At 33.4% G+C, this 23,461-nt stretch overlaps 1 protein-coding gene across 8 annotated transcripts in view; it reads right to left on the minus strand.

Moving 5' to 3' along the window:
- Positions 1 to 23,461, minus strand: part of LOC140451024 (mitochondrial uncoupling protein 4-like) — a 360,669-nt gene that overhangs the window by 204,129 nt on the left and 133,079 nt on the right. For all 8 annotated transcript variants that reach the window (XM_072544737.1, XM_072544744.1, XM_072544753.1 and 5 more), the window contains exon 4: positions 22,347 to 22,551. In XM_072544737.1, coding sequence (XP_072400838.1) covers positions 22,347 to 22,551 — 205 coding nt within the window. The remainder of the gene's footprint in view (positions 1 to 22,346; positions 22,552 to 23,461) is intronic.

Consider the following 23,461-nt stretch of genomic DNA (forward strand, 5'->3'; position numbering starts at 1 on the left):
GTTTGATTCTAATTGAGACAGTCACTAGATGTCACCACTCTTTCTGTCTCAATAGATTTTAATATACCATTGTTTGTTTGATATACATTATACTAGATGGTGTTATGTGAAAAAGTTAAGGACTAAACTAAACGTCCATTTTTGATCCACTGAATTAAATTCACCAGCGTTGCAATATTTCACTGACATAGTGGCGACAGGTTTACTTAAACAGAATAAAATAAAAATGTTACAAAAACAGAACATGAATCACAGGTATTCATTTAAAATAGAGTTATTACTATCAACTACATAGTAAATATCGTGTCAACTAAAATTGTACCTACATAAACGTGCTGTGACTTCTAAATTTTCCTATATCTAAATAAGTTTAAAGAATTTAAATATTTTATTTTATTTGGAAGTGTATTACAAAAATTTGGTCCGAGGTAAGTAGAACATTTTAATTCTATGTGTTTAAAACAAAAAACATTTGTATGAGAAATGAACAAATTAGGTATTTAGAAATAAATTTTACCGGATAATACATACATTCGATAATATTTGAAAAAAGTGATTTTAAATTAAAGTAATGTTACTTCCATAATAAATAAATGGTTTTTTACAGATGGCTGGAAATATTTGTTGTTATTACAAATGTGGTTTATCACCATACAAAATTCATAGATTAAGAATGTTCAGATTTCCGACAAAAAATCCTTCGGCTTGTCAAACATGGATATTACACTCTGGTAAGTAAATAGAAACTTTTTTTATATTCTTTTATTTTACACCGTTTCCGTTACGCAATTAACTTGAAAAAATGTTTATTTTTTTTTTCATTCATCATTTTTTATTATCGCCAGGGTGCACGCGTCATATTCGAGATGCATTAATTTAAATTTTACGTTTTCGTTGGTATTATAATTATGATATAATAAACTTCGGAAAAACAAATTAGTGAATAAATGTCAAGTTAATAAACATAAACAAAGTATTAGATATTCAAATATGTATTTCTGTAGCTATTTTTAGTTATTGTATTGAAAAGTAGAAATAAGTTCATCTTTATCGGAGAACTAATTTATACAAAGGTCCATCTGGGAAAAAATTATTGGTTTCACGTAAAAATTTTATACTGATATTTGAAGGTTCTAAAGGATATATGAGGGTTAGTTAATAATAAATCTGTAAAGACATACAGGTGATTTTGGCTATAAAAGTTTTTTATCCAGTTTAGAGAAAAATAGTTAAAATAAAAATTGTAGATTCAAAAAGTTCTTCCATTTGTGAGTTTCTAAATTAAAATATATAAAGAATTCACCAAAATAGTTGCAAAAAACCCTTGATTTTGCAGAAATTTATAAATTTTAATAACTTTGTTTTTGCATAATGGTATGTAATGTAACTAATAAAAATAGTGACGATTTGTTTATCGTAGAAAGCGATTATGTAAACAACTTTTTGTTGAGCTATCCCAGTTTGAAAAAAAATTATGTTTTACGTGCCACAGAAGCCAAGATATTGCAAATTTTGCAATCGCCCTTCATTTTGAAAAAGTTCAAATCTAAAAAAAACCGAGCTCAAATGATTCTCCATTCTACTTTCCGAAGCGGTATTTTAAGAATACCATCATTTTAACGGGTTATAAATTTTTACTTCTTTACCGCATATGCCATATGTAAGTTGGAACGCACAATTCAGATCTTCATTTAGTGTCCCTTCAATTTTCAGCTCTTACTGTTGATAGACAATGGAAGTATGATTTTAAGAATAAAATGCTTTGGTTTTAAATATAAAATGCTCTCTTGCCTAGTAATGGTCATAGAAGATTCTATTTTTTTTTTAGAAAGTGTGTTTTTCACCAGTTTTTCATAAGCATCTAAATAAGTTTGTGGCATAAACGATATCAACGTTATTTTAAATGTTTATAAATAGAATAAATAACCTATAAACTATTTGCTCTGATTGATATTTAGCGCACTTTAATAACTTATTCATTTCCATAATTTCCAGGAGCTATGCTACATGTCTTTGCGCATAAAAAGAGTTATTATAATTTATAAATAACTGCAAAAATGAGGTTTTTTTTGCAACTATTTTGGTTAATAGTTTCATGTATTTTAATTTGGATACTCTCAAAAATTACATAACTTTTTATGATCTACAACTCTAATAAAAGGTGAAAAAATCTTAATTTTATTAAAGATATTTAAAGTCTCTAAAAGGTATATGAGGGGTAGCTGATGACAATTATGTGAAGACTACAGCTAATTTTGCTTTGATTTTTTATTAAACAATCGTAAAACGTGAAAAAAGTGTATGCGCATAAAACGTTTCTTGTTCATGTTAGAGATATATGATTAAAATAAAAGTTATAGATCATAAAATGTTCTCTAATATTGAGATTTTTATAATTAAAATACATAAAGAATTGACCGAGATAATTTAAAAACCCTTATTTTTGTAAAATTTATAAATGTTAATATAAATATAAATAATATACATATAAATAACTTTCTTTTTTGCATAACGATATGTAATACAACTATTTAAAATTATGGCAGTTAATGAGTTTTAAAGGGTGCTAAATATCATACAGAACGACCATACAGTTTATGAGTTATTCAATTTGTTTATCCAGGAGTCCGATTATTTAAAAAACTGTACTTATCCAAACAGTCACTCTAGGGTTATTTTGTAAATAGAAATCGATTTTAATGGCTTCGTTTTAAATTATTAAAAACAAACATCAAGATTATATTAAATTTGTGTTTAAATATCAGTTTGAAGAATAACAAATTTTTAGCATATAAAAATTTCTAATAACTTTGACTTTTTTATGTGTTACACTTGTATCTAGGCTCAATATAAAGCTAAACATTAAAAAAAACCAAAACCTTCTATTGCCCAGAGGAAATCAAATAGCATTTTTTTTTCTTGTTTAAGAAATTGCAAATATTTTCATTGTTTATTAACATTAAGGCTGAAAATTGAACACATTGTAAAAGAATATCTAAATTTTATAATTCGATTTATAAATGGCATACACAGTGAAGAAGTAAATTAGTTTTGAAACATTAAAATAATGGTAATCGTAAAATATCGCCACAGAAAAATGCAAGGGAGATCTGTCCGCTGCAATATCTCAGCTTGTTTCTTGTTATTGGTTATGGAAATTTCTGTTTTTTTTTTAATTGTGCTTTTACACCAGCTTTTCATTGAGCCTACGTACAGCCGTATGACATGAAAAATATCAAAAGTAGTATAAATGTTTAGAAGCTAAAAAGCATTTTTTCAAACTGTTTTTTTAATAAAATGTTGAAGTTTACAAATAAAGCTTCAAATAATCGATTCAAAAAACGTCAAATAACTGTCAAAGGTTAAACACCCTTTTTAAAGTTCCTCGCGGATTTTAAAGATTTAAACAGTGTTAAACAGATAAAGTAATTCATCGACGAGTTAACAATACGAAGCGAAGTTCTTTAATCACAATGTGATAAGAAAACAAGTATCAAATTTGGTTTTATATTTTAATAGTCGAATTTAATTGCGGCTATATTGGTGTAATTAAAGAAAACCAGTGAAAATCACAAGAAATAGGTGAGATCCTTTTTTCTTTCTTTCCAGTTTGGGAGAGGGTCCATTAGGTACTCACATTTAGGTATTGTGTTACGGTCTGGGTAACCAGGACTACACATCATGAACAGCAATTAAATATTTACATTTACACAAAACAGGTTCAATTCCAACCCAAAATCATATGTCGTTGCCGCAGTCTCTAGACCTCCTCCCCGTTCGTTTCCTAAAAGGAAACAAGTTATTGTCATGCACTCCATTTTGAATACTGTTTTATTTAAATATATTATAGAAATTGGTGAAATGGTTTATCCAAAAAATATTACTTTTACATCTCGCATTTCGAATAATCGAATCCGCATTTTCCTCACTTCTACCGACATCGTTGATCAACTAATACACCGAACGTCATAATTAATTTCAATGTCATCTTTATCTGCAGGCTTCTTTCTGCGACCAAAAGAATCCTTATTTCAAATGTATCTCCTTCCATTCCGCATTCACTAATCGAGACGTCCCTAAAAAATACGGAACATCAGATGATCAATAGGCATATTATCAGGAGTTTTCCTAGGGTAACATTTGTAATCCCTGACAAGGTGAACTTCGAAGTGCAATCTTCTCTGTTAATTAACCATGAAAATACATCCTTTAAAATATTTTTATTCTCTGACAGACTATAGTGTTTTCTTTGTAAGCTTACGGGTCGTACCGTGGGGTATGATTGCAAAGTCTCCAGTTGACCAGATCACACACTCATTGCAGCTAATGTTCCTCCCTCTTTTTCATTTTCAGCTGACTCTAAGGAGTCCTTAATCCTAAATCCTTAACTTCATCAAAAGAATTTCTATCTTCGGAAATTGAGTCCATCTCCGTTAACTACATACCCATTCTGGCTGCCATTATGGATTTATCCATCCCTGGTCGTACTAATTCAAAGCCCATGTTGGCAGTAGGACAAAAAAGGGGACACTTCAATGACAGTCCTCCTGATACTCCTACCATTCTATCTTCATCCGGTATTCTTGCTCTATTAAGTTCTTTTCCTCCTTCGGCATTTTCGATACCACCCAAAGTGGTGGTATCGAAATTATATAATCGGATATTATATTTACGCTATAAAAATGATTTACAAAGATAATCCGACTAATTTTACACTCAATTCCACGCAACTTATTACATTTCTTGAGAACTCTTTTGTATGTATCACCCCACTACAAGAAGCTTAAAAATCCTCCAACATAGGGTATTCAATAGGTATATATAGGTATTCAAAAGGACTTATTGCAGCTCTACATAGGTACAAGGAAAAGATCAATAAAAACCGTATTACTAGAATCTTAAAAAAGTTAAAAGAACAGCCTACCTTCGACTTACAAGAGTATATATAAGTGCATCCTCTGATAAATCTGATGTCAAATCTAATCACAGCATACATGATGAATAGAATTTCTCTATTTCTCTCGCATTTATTCATTTTTTCTGCTCTCTGTATATTTTTACTTCATCTTTTGCCAAATTTAGACACGATATTTAATTAAGTAAGAAAACTTTATGTACTTCAAATACTAGCCCAGTGTGGAAAAAAAAATTGTTAATAAAAAATAACCTTAAAATCTCCAATCTCTTTTTTAATCGAAAGGTTATCCTTGACAATTAAGAGACAGCCAAGATTCTGGCAGAAAATTTAAAAGAAAAGTTTTGCAACAAATCTGAACCTAACCATATATACTCTTTTCTTCCTTCGCCCTTTCATTATTCCTCAGTTTCACAAGATAACAATTATCCGAACTCTCGTATAAACTATTTCGAACTAAAAGCTGCACTCAAATCCTATAAAAACACAAAAATTAGGTTTTTCTAGAATAATCTTGAAAAATTTCTCGAAAATTCCTTAGGCACCAACGACCCTCTAAATGAAGCCAGTAAATTTACCACTGACATACCGCTGACAATCGTTAATGAAAGATCTTGCCCTAATCTATACTAAGATAAAAGAAAGATCATTACAAAGAACAAACGAACACAAACGGGTTATGTCATGAAGACAAATCGTTTTTGTCTTCATGACATGTCATTTTTTCGCTGTATTACTAGCTACCATTCTACCACAATTTTACAATTATTTCCCGTTCTCCAACCCTTCCTACTCACATTTTAACCCCACTTCATTAGAAATACAGACAGTTGTACACTTGACTGCTGACTGTTGCTACAAACAGTCGTCCTCTCTTTCGTCTGCTGAGTCTTATTAGGCAGACGTATAATCTCTCTATTGCTATCTATCGCTTGGTACAGACTTACCGCGCTTTTTCTCCACTCTAACTCTCTCGCATGTAGTTACGCGAAAAATACCGAAAATACTATTTTAATCGTGTACAGACGAAAAATGTGCTCTATATCGTGATCTAAGTGTTAGTACCGCGAAACACGTCTTCAGAAACCGGTAACCGGACAGTTTCCCCGTATGAAGAACAACCGCGACTGAAAGCCTCTAAATACCGCGAGTGTGTATATGTGCAGCAGAAGAATTGGTAAGACTTTATATAAAATTAATTTGATATAGTCTGTATAACCTTTTGCCACATATCCTAATTTATTTGAACCAGCCCTATGTAATACAGTCCTCATACACCGAAATTATATTCATAATTTCACATATGTACACCCTTTTTGTACACACACATTTCTTAAGCAATCTATAATCAACAAGATGTCGTAGCAACTGTACTTACCATTGAAGGGGCATTTTATTTAATCTCCAGAAAAGCAATCTTTGATAAAATCTCCCACTATAATTTAAATGGTAATATTTTCTCATTTGTAAAAAATATCTAATTGAAAGAATCTTTAAAGTCCTTACCAAGGGTAAACTTTTTCAATCTCTTCCTCAAAATTAAGGTGTCCCTTTAGAATCTGTATTAAGTTTAACTTTATTCATTTTTGCCATCAACGAAATTTGCCTCCCATCAAATATGTTCAATACGCTGATGACCTAATCATTTAATGCCATGTTAAATCTGTCTCAACCTCATATAAACTTATACAAAGTGTAGTAAATCTAACGAATTAAGATTATCACTCTCTGAGAGCAAAACCAAATTAATAAAATTTTCCATAGGGATTTCCACTCCCTTACCCCAAATTTTATTTACCAATTCTCTACTTTCTGTTGTTAATTATTGTAAAATTCTCGGTTTTATGTTTGACTCCAGATTAAATTGAAAACATCAAATCTCTGAACTTAAAATCAATTGTTTTAAAAGGTTGAACATTTTTAAATCCCTCAGTCATCTTCAATGGGGTGCCAATAAAACTACTTCTGAGCGCTTTTCGCTTTAGTCCTATTGAGAGTGTATACCGTGAATCTAATGAACTTTCTCCTACCCAAGACGATAATCACTTCTACTTTCGTATGCTGCATCAACATCCGCAAATCCATTTAATCCCGTTCATTCCCTAATTGCCACAGTGCCGTCTTCTTCCACTAGCAATAACCAACACCTTATCATAAATCCTATACCTCAATTAATTTGTCCACTACTTAAAAATATTGACCTTTTTCTGACTAGTTCATTTCCTCTACCTTTACTTCCCCTCTGGGCTAAAGATCTCCCTTCAATATATACCTCACTCACTATTTTTAACAAACTTGAATCTTCTAACCTTTGTTCTAAACTATTTGTTCAGATTAACTTTCATATATCTATTTAGTCAATACAATTTTCACTGAGCACCTATTAGTTCAAAACATTCATGACATAATACCAAAATCTCTCTGCTTACGATGTAACAGTCTCTCTCATATGGCTGCCTTCTCACACCGGAATTACTGGTAATAAAACAGCAGATCATTGTGCCAAAGAAGCTACCAACCATGCCAATTCAACTAGCTAACGAATCTCGAAATTCGTTTTAAAAAAGTCGGTAGAGGATACTTGACAAAACTTAGAACAAAAGAGCAAAACAACTTTTCATAAACTTCAATCTTTTATTGGTCATCTCTCCCTAGACTTCATAACTATAAGAGAAGCATCGACTATTACAAGACTACGAATCAACCATACCAAACTTACCAACTGCAAACAATTCACCAGCCTGTATAAAGCACTGGACTTGAAACCTACTCTAAGGAACTAGAGAATTGTCTATCTCTTCCTCAACTGTAAATGGTATATGTTGATTATGATACTTGAAAATGTTGACCATTTCAATAATTTTGTGTTTAGGAAGTGCCAAAACTAAATCATCTACATATCTTAAAAAAAAGGAATGAAAAAAGTGCAATTGTTAATACAATCACAATCACTGATAACATCATCCATGACATAGCTACTTAGAATGGGTGAAAGACTAGATCCCATAGGACTAGTTTCTGATAGTCCTATGGGATCTTTTTTTTTCCTATCTAAAAAATTTCTTTTTTCTTACTCTTATACATATATATATATATATATATATATATATATACATATATATATATATATATATATACATATATATATATATATATATATATATATATATATATATATATATATTATACATATATATATATATATATATATATATATATATATATATATATATACATATATATATATATAAACATATATTGGCACAACTGCGAAGTTATTTATATTTTGAATACAGAACTTAAATTGTTTTTTTACTTTATTGTGCAGAAAGTTGCTTTTTTTAAGTTGTGTTAATAATAATATTGTTGTAGGTAATGCTGCATTGGAAAGTCTGGAGCTACCCGATTTAAAAAAAAATTCCTTGCAGTAAGCATTTTGTCCAAAAATATCTAAATGCAAACCAAAAAAATATAGTGAGGTAGAAGAGGAAGGTTTGTTAACGACACCACGCGTTTTTTATACGTATTCGATAGCAAAACAACCTCAACCAGTCAATAGTGTTTCGCAATACATACATTGCTTATTTTAGGTCATGAAAACAATGTTACAATCAATTTCTATAACTATCAATGTAAACAATTTTGTTTTGTTTTTTTTTTTTATCTTGAATTATTATTTCGTTAATATTGTCTATGTGTAGATATTAGAATTTTGATAAGTGGTATATAACTATTAAAATAATGCAAATTTAATTTTTGCAATATATATCACTTTGTGATTTAAAATTATTTCATTATTAAACAGCTCAAATCGGGCGAGTTGATTGAAAAAAACATTCTCATTTATGTAAACAGAAATACAAAAATGGTGTTTATATCATAAAATACATAAATAAATAAAATAAAGGATACTATTTATTAAAGTGTTGTTTTATTATTCCTTTTATCCCAACACATAGATTAATTTTTCCCTAAATATGTGTTGCCTCTTGTTGTGGCATATCGGTGTGTTTATTTGTTTCAAAAACATTATCAAAAAACCATACCTATAAATTTACTATATTTTCAAACGTCATTTTAAAGATTAAAAGATTGAAAATTTAATTTTCTCAAAACATACATAAAACCATTGTTTAAAAAGATTTTCTTTTTTAAACAATGATAAAACTTAAGTCTTGACTAAAAAATAAACATCTGCATTAGTGTTCTAAGACGATAGCAATCGAGTATATTTCAATTAAATATTTAATCCTTTCCTAGCAAATCATATAACCAAATTAAATATCTGGTAAACTAATAAAAATTTAAAAAAGGTAGCATTTACCTACTTCATATAAATAGATTACTAACCGATTTAGATTTAGCAAGTCTCAAAGTATAAAAACAGTTTGAAATATTCGCTCGAAATAGTCAAGTTATCTTTCACTAGACGCATACAACGATAATAACAATAAGCATTTTATTAAAGTTTTATATTTTCTTCACAATCTGGCATCCGTGTACAGGTTTGCCTTAGTTAGGAGACAGGCAAAAATATACTCGAATAGAATCCTGCGGAGAATTAAGTTTCTGTTAATAGTTTTTTAAATTTATGACTAGAGGCCGCCATGTGACGGCAGAATTAAAGTCAAACGTTTGTTCCATAAGGATTGTCTAACTAGTCCTATTTAAACAATGCTAGTAGTTGTTATTTTAAAACAAGATTAAATAGTACCAATACAACGTAAAAATTTTCACATTTTGTTGTTATTAAAAGATTATGGATAATAGAAGTTTGGAAGTTTCGGCGAAATGGAAAATTTCAAAATTTAGTAAAAAGTTTCATTGAATACTGTAACGGTATAAACGTCACATCTTTATTAATTTATATTTAAATATTTATTTTACTTTAATTTCTTTATTAATTTATTAATTCCTTTGCCTTCAGTTTCGATTTTACTATTTTTTCTTCAAAAAGTAGTTGGCGCCCTCTGTCTTTCTTTCCTCTCTCTTTATGTCCCGTAGAATAAATATTTGCCTTCTCTTCTCTCTCTCTATCCGGTAGACTAAATAGTCCGGTAGAATTTATTTAATGTAAAGCATTGGCAGGGTTGTTTTTTGCATACTCAATTATTATTTTTTATTTTTAATAAATATTATTAGTTAAGTAATTGTTTTATTTGCTATCAGTTAAGGGTTCATGGTTTAATTCATAGTTTAAGCCAAGACGAATTCACACTTGAGAGACTGAGCTAGGCGAAGCATAGACGATACGCTCCCATGGTTGATTGATGTATTATTTTTATAATAGTAATTCAATTCTCTTTGGTAGTCTTATCGTTACAATACTTTTTTGAACAGGACAATTGTTCAATGAAATAATTTCGAAGATAGTGTTACGATAATTATCCTGGCCTAAAATAACCGTATTATATTATGACTAATGCTGTTCTGTTTTAGATTATACGAGACCTTTCGAATAGCTGGCATAAACTCCAAGTAATAAAAAAACTGGTTCCATTCGAATCTTCCGGAATTAGGCCTGTCCATTCGAGGCGAAACCAGGTCAATTGAGGTCAAAATCCATGGGATTCTAGAGCAGCTGTTTTCGTATAAATATGAGGGAACTTTTATTTTGAAAACAGTTAGTTAATTCTCAACACCCGCGCTCGCGAATTTGTTACGTACGGATATAATAAATTATTGTCAGATAAGTTAATATAAATAAAGAAATAAATTAAATCCGTAAGTGTTATAAATATTGAACCTTTTAATAAATTCACAACAAATGGTGTCAGAGTGAGATCGAACATAAATTAGACTTATAATAATAATACAAGTGAATATAAAATAAATTGTGAACATGGCTACGATTTATGAGCTCACAGTTACGGATTTAAGAAGGCACCTTGAAGATAGGGAATTAGCTTCTACCGGGAAAAAGGCTGATTTAGTTCAACGACTAAAGAACGCTTTAAAAGAAGAAGGTTTGGATCCGGAAACTTATATATTTGAAGACAAGCATATTGCTGTTATCTCGTCGATTTCGAAAGTTTCTGGTGACATCGCATCATTAGAGAACAAAGTTTCCTGTGACATCGCATCATTGGAGAATAAAGTTTCTGGCGATATTTCGAAAGTTTCTGGTGACATCGCATCATTGGAGAACAAAGTATCCGGCGACATCGCTTCATTAGAAAACAAAGTTTCTAACGAGATTTCTTCTCTGGAAAGTAAAGTTTCTGCTAACATCTCTAAAGTCACTTCTGAGATGTCTGCCCTCGACGATAGAATGTCTTCGTTAAAAGACCAAGTTGCTGCCGATATGTTGGCCTTCGAAGAAAAGATATGGAAAGAGATGGAAAGGAAGATGGAGGAAACAGGGACAGCAGAGAGAGGTAACAATCCGATTACAGTGGAGACAAAAGAAGACGAGACGAAATGTAAGTTGGAAACACGACCGAAATTTGAAGGAAGTGGAGGTTCTGTCCATGTGAAAGTCCCAACTTTCGACGGAAAATCATCATGGAACAACTACATGAAACAGTTCGAATCAGCCGCAAGAGCAAATGGATGGTCTGAAAAAGAAAAGGCTGTAAACCTGACTATCGCTCTTCGAGGAGATGCCTTAGATGTGCTTCAGACCATAGCCGTAGAGGAGACCGATGATTTCGAACAACTGAAGAAGAGGTTAAATATGCGATATGGCCACGAACATTTGGAGCATGTATATCAGTCACAGCTTAAAAATCGTAGACAGAAGAAAGATGATGCTCTTCAAGAATATGAGGTAGATATTGCCAGATTAGTACGATATGCTTATCCAACAGCTCCCGAAGACATGATGGAAAAATTGGCCGTTCAAACGTTTATTGATGGTCTTCGTGATCATGAAATGCAGAGAACACTGCGATTAGCTCGTCACAAAACGCTGGTTGATGTCTTATCCGCCGCCCTCGAATACGAGTCAGCTACGCAGGCCTCTGGCGGGTACAGTAAAGTTAGAACTGTAAAAGAGGAAGGAGATGAAGATAAACTTGACCAGCTCGTTAATATGATAAAAAGCATGACATACAAGAAAACGAAGACCATCAGATGCTGGAATTGTGGCGAAATAGGACACGTACGAAGCTCCTGTAAGCACCCTAGGTACGACGCAAGTCAAGAAACTCACCATCAGGAAAACTAGAACGGGTCAGCCTTAAGGGGGCAGCTTCGACCCAGAACTTTTCCAAAGACCCTCTCATACTAATAGCTTCTTTGAAATGTCGTGAAGATAGTGTATATGTAGATGGAGACATAAATGGTAAAAAGCATACGTTGTTGGTGGATACCGGAGCGACCAGAACCATTATACGCCCAACAGTTATAAACAACCGTAAGAAACTATTACCAACGAGGTTGCGACTTCGGACCGCTACAGGTGAAAATGCCAACATTCATGGAGAAATCCAGGTACAATTGGGAGTTGGAGCAGAAAAGTTCGTCCATACTGTTATAGTTGCTGACATCGAAGAGGATGTTATATTAGGAATGGACGTAATGAATATGCATGGATTCCAATTGGATTTTAAGAATAAGGTAATCAAGGTTGGCAACGAGGAGGTATTTCTTCATCCACATAATGACAACACCGTGCAAGCAGCCATTACAGAAGATACAGTCGTGCCTGCGAGAAGCGAAACGATCATAGTAGCGCGACTACAGGGAATTGTAGACGAAGGGACACCTGTTATGATGGAGCCTTGGAACCACGACGATGAGGTTGGCCGTGGAATCATAATTGGAAAGGAATTGGTGACTTCGGCTAAAGAAATTCCTGTGAGACTTATCAATGTCAACGACTACCCAGTGACCATCAAGAAAGAGACAAAGGTAGGAACTTGTGTACCTGTGACATCCATAATCCGTCAGGCGACAACATCTGATAATTCCAACGACAAATTCGACCAAATGGTTGCAGTTGCAGGACAGTCTCTAAATCAGATGGAGAAAAGGAAATTAAGGGAATTTCTTCGGCAGTATCGTGATATTTTCGTACCGAAAGGAGGAAAGACGGGAAGAACTACCGTTGTCAAGCATAAAATTGATACTGGTAATGCTAAGCCAATTCGTCAAACAGCTCGACGATTACCACAGGCGAAAAGAGAGGAAGCTGAAACGATTGTTCAGGAAATGAAGAAAGACGGGGTGATAGAACCTTCTACGAGCCCATGGGTCTCTCCGGTGGTCCTGGTTAAGAAGAAAGACGGAACGACAAGGTTCTGTGTGGATTACCGTTTGCTGAACAACGTTACCAAGAAAGATAGTTATCCTCTGCCTCGGATCGATGACACATTGGACACATTGGCTGGAAGTAAATTGTTTTCTACTTTGGATTTGAAGTCTGGATACTGGCAGGTAGAAATGGACCCAGTAGATAAAGAAAAGACGGCCTTCACCACAGGATCTGGATTGTGGCAATTCAACGTTATGCCATTTGGACTCTGTAATGCTCCTGCGACATTTGAGAGGCTTATGGAAAATGTGTTGAGAGGGTTATCTTGGAAAACATGCCTGGTTTATTTAGATGACATAATCGTCTTGGGGGAGACATTCGAAGATCATTTGAGGAATTTAGAAAACGTTTTTAATCGACTTAAAGCTGCCCAATTGATGCTAAACCCCAAGAAGTGCCAGCTATTTCAAGGTAAAGTCAATTATCTGGGTCATATAGTCAGTAAAGAAGGAGTGGCCGTGGATAAGGGAAAAATCGATTCCATTAAGGAATGGCCAAAACCAACTGACAAACATCAAGTGAGAAGTTTTCTTGGACTATGTACTTACTACCGGAGGTTTATTAAGAAGTTTGCAGATATCGCTAAGCCATTAACGCGACTTACAGAGGAAGCAAGAGAATACCGCTGGGATATAGACTGCCAAAATGCCTTTGAAACGTTGAAAAAGCATTTAATAACAGCACCAATTTTGGGGTATCCACTGCCAGAAGGAGAGTTCATCTTAGTCCTTTCAAAACCTGAGCGGAATTATTGCGTCACGAGAAGAGAACTTCTGGCAGTAGTGAAATCAGTAGAGCACTTCTATCAATACCTCTATGGAAGGAAGTTTTTAATCCGAACCGACCATGCCGCCCTTAAGTGGTTGATGCAGTTTAAGAATCCAGAGGGTCAGATAGCCAGGTGGATCGAACGACTCCAAGAATACGATTTTAAGATTGAGCACCGAGCCGGAGTTAGCCACAGAAACGCTGATTCTCTTTCCAGAAGGCCATGCCCAGCAGAGTGTCCCCACTGCAACAAAACGGAATCCAAGGAAGCAGCAGTGCTAAGAACGACGATTGTCAACGACGACTGGACGCCTACTAAGATAAGGGAAGAACAAGAGAGAGATCCAGTTATACAGAAAATCCGAAAATGGAAAGAGGAAAACCGTCGACCACCTTGGTAGGAAATATCAAACCTATGCTCAGTAGTTAAGACGTATTGGGCCCAGTGGGACTCATTTATCATCGAAGATGGCTTGCTTAAACGAGTCCTGGAAAATGATGACGGTTCAGAGAAGAGAAGACAGTTGGTGATCCCAAAGAGCAGAATAGCCGAAGTACTTCGTCAGTTACACGACAGTCCATCGGGAGGGCATTTTGGTGTAAGGAAAACCCTTCAGCGAATTCGGGAACGGTTTTATTGGATGAACAGTTCCGACGACGTAAAAGACTGGTGTAAGAAATGTACTATTTGTGCTACGAGTAACGGGCCTCACCGGAAAAGGAGAGCTCCTATGAGACAATATAATGTTGGAAGCCCGTTTGAAAGAATAGCTTTGGACATCGCTGGGCCATTTCCAGAAAGTGAAAAGGGAGGCAAGTACATGCTGGTAGTAATGGATTACTTTACTAAGTGGGTCGAGATTTACGCACTTCCCGACCAGAAGACCGTCACCGTTGCAGACAAGTTGATCCAAGAATATATCAGCCGATTTGGAGTGCCTTTGGAGATACATAGTGACCAAGGCAGGAACTTCGAAAGCGATCTATTCCAAGGAATATGTGATAGACTAGGCATGAAGAAAACAAGAACTACAGCATATCATCCGCAATCTGATGGTATGGTAGAGCGGATGAATAGGACAGTCGGCAAGTATTTGACGAAGATGGTGTCCGATCATCAGCGAGATTGGGACCAATACCTTCCGTTCTTCACAATGGCCTACAGATCTGCTGTTAACGAATCAACAGGTCAGACACCAGCCAGAGTCCTATTCGGACGCGAAATGCGACTACCTTGTGATCTAGAATTTGGGTGTCGACCTGGAGAAGATGTAGCAGGTGAGGATTATGTGATCGAATTACGAAGAAAAATGGACGATATACATGAGTTGGTCCGTTCCCACCTTCAGATCGCTAGCGACCGAATGAAGAAACGGTACGATACACAAGCCGAAAAGGGTTGCTTTAAGAAGAACGACAAAGTATGGCTGTATAATCCCAAGAAGCGAAAAGGTTGTTCTCCCAAATTGCAGCAGCTTTGGGAAGGTCCATACCTCATCATGGAGAAGATCAACGATGTCATCTACCGAATAAGCAAGATTCCGAGGGGAAAACCGATGATAGTACACCATAACCGGCTGGCGTCTTTCGAAGGTGACCACGACGTAGATGAAGAAGTGGAAGTAAACCAAGTCCAAGACGTGTCTGACCTCACGTTTGAGGAATTCATGGGTGCCTATGGAGGTACCGGTAAAGCAAGACATGGTGTTACCACTGAAGAAAAGCAAGATCTACTCGCGCTCCCCGATGACTACTCGCTGGCCCTTACCATCCCGGCCAGTATCAAAGACGCACCAGGGTTGGCATCCGTCTTTCGAAGGAAGTTTGGTCGAGTTGCAGAACTTCAATGCCAGGTGCCAGCTCCCGGTAAAACCTTGAAACTCCAAGATGCATCACGTTACCTTTTCTACCTGGTAACAAAAGACACTGCCCGTGACCAACCTACCTACCGAGATGTGTGGGAAGCCTTACTTCAATTGAGAGAGCACGTACTAGAGTCCGACGTGCAAAAGTTAGCCATGCCAAAGTTGGAGTGCCGCCAATTAGATTGGAGGGTTATCCGAAATATGGTGGAGGAGATCTTTAAAGACACCGAAGTCCAGGTGTTAGTCTGTTGCAATCCGCATAGTTACTGGTGCGGAGACAAAACCGTCCCTTGTCATTTTTATACAACTGGAAGTTTTAAAAGAGGGTCCAGTTGCCGATACCAGCATACAGTTCCGGTTCCAGTCCCGACAAGGTTCCAGGAGGAACCATCTTTTAAGAGGGGGGCAATGTTACGATAATTATCCTGGCCTAAAATAACCGTATTATATTATGACTAATGCTGTTCTGTTTTAGATTATACGAGACCTTTCGAATAGCTGGCATAAACTCCAAGTAATAAAAAAACTGGTTCCATTCGAATCTTCCGGAATTAGGCCTGTCCATTCGAGGCGAAACCAGGTCAATTGAGGTCAAAATCCATGGGATTCTAGAGCAGCTGTTTTCGTATAAATATGAGGGAACTTTTATTTTGAAAACAGTTAGTTAATTCTCAACACCCGCGCTCGCGAATTTGTTACGTACGGATATAATAAATTATTGTCAGATAAGTTAATATAAATAAAGAAATAAATTAAATCCGTAAGTGTTATAAATATTGAACCTTTTAATAAATTCACAACAATAGTCTAAAAAGTTTAATGAAAAGTACTAAGAAAATGAAATTTTTAGTTGAATATATTTTGAAATTTTTTTAAAATGTTTCGTAAATTTTTGGGCAGGAAAACAGTGTAATAAAAAATTATGTGACGGTTTTTCGTAGTGTTGGAATAAACCTATTTTTAATTCAAAGTTATAAAATTTTATTTACATGTATTTTTCATTTACGTGTAACTTTCATACCTTTTTAAGTTTTAAAATTCAAATAACAATTTAATATATTGGAAATAAAGATTTTATTGTTTTGTAAAAAAAATGACAGTTTGCAAATCAATGGCGTCGAAATTTGATTAAGCGTGGATGCATAAGTTAAATAAATAGTTCCGTTCGTACTCCTTTCCCTTCTTCTACTTCTTTACGTACCGTCTCCGCTAAGGAGGTTGGTAATCATCACAGCTATTTTCACATTTGATTGCAGCTCTGAACAAGTCGACGGAAGTGTAATTATACCACTTTCTCAGATTGTTGAGCCAGGAGATGCATCTTCTTCCACTTTTTCACTCCACTTCCACTCCTTTCCCACTTCCCCCTAACTATATCTTTCATGATGGGTTTAAGCCGACGGCCACGGTTTGAGTTTATGCATTCGTTCTCAGTTTTTCGTTGCCTTCAGGATTGTTCTGAAGTATAATAACCGTAACCAAATCGCCCATTTAAACTGTTCTTCTATATGCGTCTATATTCTTTGTATTACCAATAAGAAGAATGTTTGAAACATTATTGGAAGTACCATTAATTAAAGTACAACCCCATTGGTTTCCGAGATTGTCGGTAGTATTAATTTTAACAGCATTTCCTCTGATTTAAAAAACGGAAGTATAAATAATTCAAATAATACCAACTGTACTTTTCACATTCATTTAAAAGATTAAGATTTTCAAATATTGGAATAAGCTTTTGAAACATTTGTTAGTAATATTTTAGTCATATTTTATTTATTTACCGTTACAAGGTATGTACTCCTGTCAGGTCAGATCAATATTTAAAACTGTTGATGTTGCCATGGTAACTTTAAAACACGCACGTTTTTGAAAGTTGAATTTAAACACACTGAGGCGTACTTTAAAAAATTCATAAATACATCCAAGCTACACAAAGCTTTTGTGGAAGATATATTTTTTACATACATATATATATATATATATATATATATATATATATATATATATATATATATATATATATATATATATATATATATATATATATATATATATATATATATATATATATATATCGATACCTTTTTGCCATAACATCGTAAGTCTCGTTTAGTAAATTTTACAGTACGGCAGTTTTTTCAATAAACGTGTTTAGAAATGTCCAATTGAAGTGAAAATTGGCATCCGGGCGTATTATGATGAGTGTTTGAAGTAAAGTAATGATTTTTCTTTAAAATAGTTTCAGTTTTTTTGTAGTTGGACTTACGTTACTTTGGAAGCATCAAAAATAATTTTGCTACTGTAGTTTTATACAAGTCCAACACTTACGATAATTTTGGTAAATTCAGAAATAATTTTACATTATGATTGTTATCGTAAGCTCAGCACTTACGATAAAAAGTATGTTTAGAGACAACCCCTTAAAGTAACATAAATATATATAAAAAAACACCAAAAATAGTTTATTTAAGGTAATTTATTTGTGAAAAGTAAAAAGTACAATAGGCATTTAACTGAACAACAAATCGCTTTAGTCATAAACTTACAAATAGTCATAATATCTAATGTTATTGTATGTGGTATAATAAATGTGAATCATAGCTAGTCAGCAAAAATCTAATCTTGGGGCCCTTCATCGCTTTCGTCTTCCTCATCGGATTCTGCTAGCTTATCTGGCGTAGCTGACGTTTTCATTAGCCTATATTTTTTGAAACCTGAGAGGAATTATATTGTTGTCGCAGAGATCAATTAAGTCTTTTTTCTTTGCAACGGAAATAAACAATTTTTGAGAATAAAGCCGTTTTGTTTTTTTTTTCCTTTTAATTCCATCGTGAAATTGATGCAGTTCTGGCCATTATTTAAATTGTCAACCTCTATAATAATATCTGGGTTACCTTTCTCAAATTTTACATTTTTAATTTCACTGATTTTTATAGGTTTTCCGTTCTTACATTTGAATTTACTCGGTTTTAATACATCATCAGATATTTTTTTCCATTCTAAGAAGTCGCCGAAATCAATTTTTATTGTTTCAAATGGTTTAGGTTTGGTACGAGAGTTGGATATCAATGTGCACCATTCTGATGGGGCCCATACTATGCGTTTTTTGATAAACCGCTCAACTGTTGCGTGAACTGGGTCGACATGCATATAAGTATGGCCTGGTAGTAAGTATCGCACACTGATTGATGTTATATTAACAGAATCCTTAAGAAAAGTCGAGATCATTACAAACATTGCCTTGTTTTTGTTCTGTCCATAACAACTATCACAATTTAGTGACATATGTTTTACGGTTTGTCTTTTATCAACTTCTTGCAAATATTTGTAGATTATGGTAGATATTTCGTTACTGCCACGTCCTCCGTCACATTCTCCCCACAAATAACAAAACCCATTTTGGGTTCCACTTTCGTCAACCATAAGATTGTAATAAGCATACTTTCTGGTGTAGTACAAGAGCAAATTGTCTCCATGTTGTATGTTTAACACCTTCTGTAGATCGAAACTAGCACATAAAAATTTTGAATCTTAGATAGTTTTCTTTTGCTCAGCTAGAAATGAATCTTTGCATTTTTCTTTGTTTTCCAAATGTTTTTCATACAATTGCTTTGTTTCTTCTGTTTCCTCAAAATCTTTGTCTTTTCTCACTTCACATACTTTGCACTTATCTTTTTTCGGCAAGTGAAATCCGATATTAAATTCTGCCATAAAAATCTTTCGGAACACTTGCAGGGAAACGATATCGTTCTTAGTTATGCGATTTTCTAACTGTTTCTTCTTAAAAAGTTCGTATAAGAATGATACATTATGAAATTCAGTGGGTAAGTGTCTTCTCGATGTTTTATTTCTGCAATAATGAGGTGGGACAGCGGGTAGCAACGTGATAAAATCCAAAACATTCTGCTTCTGCTCTTTCCCAGTCTTTTTATGTGGAACATGCTTACCTCTCGGATCTATTTTGGAAAATATGGCTGACGTAGAGTTTTCTTTCGTATATCTCAAAGTCATTTGTGAAATATCCGAGGTTTTCAATAAAAATTGTTGGCACACCTCGTGTTCCACATCATTTCACCTAATGATATACTTGTACGAACATTGTCTTCTGCTTCTTCCAGCCTCTTGTTTTCGACGTTTTATTTTAACATCTTTTATGCCTAAAGCAAAAGTAAAAACCATAAATAATTACCGAAAACATTATTTTGTGGTAGATACTTACGTTCTGACTCTGCGGCTATACACAGTGCACTAATAGATCGTAACGCACTTCGCTGCATCGTAAGTAGCAATTTTTGTACCACGTGACTTGCACCTTACGATGTTTTGGTGTCCATGCGATGTTTTCACAACTACAAAATAGATTTGTTCAGATTTTTATGTGACTTACGTTACAGCAAATTCGGTTTTTTCTCCAAGACTATGCTATTATAGCTTACGATAATTTTGCTGGGAGGTGCCTAGCGGCTTGATAGATACGATTCTTCAATAAAACTGTTTTCCCTAATTTTGTCACTTACGATGTTATGGCAAAAAGGTATCGATATACAGGGTGGTCCTTAAGTAATTGTACAAACAGAAACCGTAGATTTTGCACTTTAAAAGATTACGATTTAAGCCAACTTGCTTTAATAAAATGTTGATATTAAGAAAGATACAGGGTGTTAAAGTGGAAATTTAAAATTTTATTTTTCGCTATAACTTTTACCTTTGTAAATATTTTTGGACAAAAATTTACAGTTGGATGCTTTTGAGTAGTAGAAATTATAATTGTATACATACTTTAATGTAACTAATAGAGGGCGTCATATATGCCTCAAGTGTGGCATAAATTTGGCTTAACTTTTTTGCTCGTTAAGTTAGCTCTATTTGTGTTAGAGAATGTTAAAGATACATTATTTTTACAGAGAAAAGGTATACTTGTTAGTAACCTGAAAATTCAACCGTTTTCGAGATAATCGTAGATTATAAGTCAGCTGCATAATAATTTTTAGTTTGATATTTGTGCGGTAAAGCACTGAATACCTGTAGATAAGCATAATTCATAGTTTATTCTTATTTATCTTATTTTTTATCTTATTACTAATAAATGTTTCAAAAGCTTATTCAAATATTTGAAAATCTCAATCTTTTTTACTGACAATCTCGGAAACCAATGGGGTTGTACTTTAATTAATGGTACTCGCAATAATGTTTGAAACATTCTTCTTATTGGTAATACCAAAGAATATAGACGCATATAGAAGAACAGTTTAAATGGGCGATTTGGTTACGGTTATTATACTTCAGAACAATCCTTAAGAGGACGAATGCATAAACTCAAACCGTGGCCGTCGGCTTAAAACCATCATGAAAGATATAGTTAGGGGAAAGTGGGAAAGGAGTACGAACGGAGCTATTTATTTAACTTATGTATCCACGCTTAATCAAATTTCGAGGTCATTGATTTGCAAACTATCTTTTTTTTTTTGTTTTTTACGCAATAAAATCTTTAATTACTATTTAAATGGGAATGAGCCACAATTAAAGGTTAAAGTACGTTTATTGACGTTTCAATTTCCACTTCGGAAATCGTTCTCAAAATACAAACATTAGTAAATTAAACAAATTTTGTTTTTTTGTTACTTAGTGAAAAATTCTTCTAGTAATTTAATTTTATCTGACTCATCTATATTGACAATTCAGACATACATTATACATTTTAAAGTAGACGACTTTACTTATAAGATAGTTCATTCGATTACATGAAATCAACTTTAACTTGAGACTATCCGTCAGAAAAGATCATAGCATGTAATTCGTCTTTAAAAAGACAAACACATGCCATGATGACAGGAAAATTCTCCTGTTAGTGATTCCATAGTAAATTATGAGGAATTATGAAGAAATTATATAATATATATATATATATATATATATATATATATATAAAAATATATATATATTTATATATATAATATATATATATACATATATATATATATATATATATATATATATATATATATATATATATATATATATAAATATATATATATATATATATATAAATAATAATTATATATATATATATATACATATATAGATTGCATTAAGAAACTAAGAGTACGTTAATTTTATTTACTATTAATAAAAAAAGATACCAAATTTAAGACTTATGTCATTTGACTGACATTTGTCAACTATTACTGTCACCTATCTTTCAATGCATCTAACTATCAACTGCCACTATACTTCGAAGTTGATCGAAGTTCAACGAGTACGAGAGTGTAGACAGGTACTTCATGCGACTTCGCTTCATCTTATTCTACTTCCGATCTGTGTCGGTTTTTGGCGTCCGAGTCAAAGGGCCCGAAGTTCGAAGACGAAGTGTCACACTACGTTACTCGACTTCACGAGTATGTAGAGTCACCTCGCCTCGATTGATTTCACTTCGACACTTCGTCCAAAGAACTTCGATCGAGAGTGTAGACGGCGTTTAACAGTTAACTTTCAAGAGGGAAATTCTCACAACGTAATAATATTTAAAATTATCTGTACTTACATATCGCGGATTGCCAGATGGGAAAATACTTTTGTTCTGGGTGCTGTTTCACAAAATTATCCTTCAGTGCTTTGTATGTAATGATCCTCGTTCCTGAGTATATCATATGTCTGACACAGGCTGCGTGGACACCTTGCCATAACTTTCTGAGACCCTCTTCTCTGCTGATCCCAATTGCCGTCTTTATCATTCCTCTGTGCGGCGCCTTTAAAAAACGAATTGTGAAGAATATAAAATATAAAACAACAATATAAGATTATTTAGATTACGTTAGGTTTATGTAGAGATATCCTTAAAAATATTGACGAAACCTGTATGTAGGGAAAGTAAAGCGGTGTTGACAATTAGTTCTTAAAGACAAGCGTAGAACCTTAAATGTTGATTGTAGCACAAAAAATCAAAGAAATCAAAATTATATAGAATATAATTCTCCCCATTTTTGTTTATGTACAATATAAAAAAATTTGTTAAAATCCTTTATAAAAGGTATATAAATTAAAAAACCCAATCGGGCTATGTCATGAAGACAAAACGTTTTCGGAAACCATGTTCCATCATCAGTGTCCTAAAAAGTATATAACCACTTTAATTAAAAAGAACATGAAGTTTAAATTTTGACCAAGGTTAATACAAAATGTGGTTAATACTTACTAGGTGTACATGTTGTGAGCCACTAAATATCTGGGTAAAAACCCGTTAAAAGTTATAAGTTACAATTTGATTTACATTATTTAGTCTTATATATTAGGATGTTAAAGATACCAGTGGATTAGATATCATGGCAACGTACGACTCCACATGAAGTTGCTGGTCCTGAGACAAAGTGTCTACGAGGACTTGATGATAGCAACTGATTGAAATGACAAAATTGACATGTTAGGACGGAAGTCCGAACAAAGCAGTCAGTGTAACTTAATGTATGTGTCTAAATATGACAGAAGCTAGCAATATTTAAAAATTGAATAAGTTAAAATTAAAATAATATAACAGTATAATATAACAGTAGCAAGTAGCAGTAGCAGTTATATTAGCAATTTTAACTTATTCAATTTTTAAATATTGCTGGCTTCTGTCATATTTACAAAAGTTCCAATTAGAAATTCAAAGTACTATAA

This window comes from Diabrotica undecimpunctata, chromosome 1 (genome assembly GCF_040954645.1).
Source record: "Diabrotica undecimpunctata isolate CICGRU chromosome 1, icDiaUnde3, whole genome shotgun sequence".
NCBI lineage: Eukaryota > Metazoa > Arthropoda > Insecta > Coleoptera > Chrysomelidae > Diabrotica > Diabrotica undecimpunctata.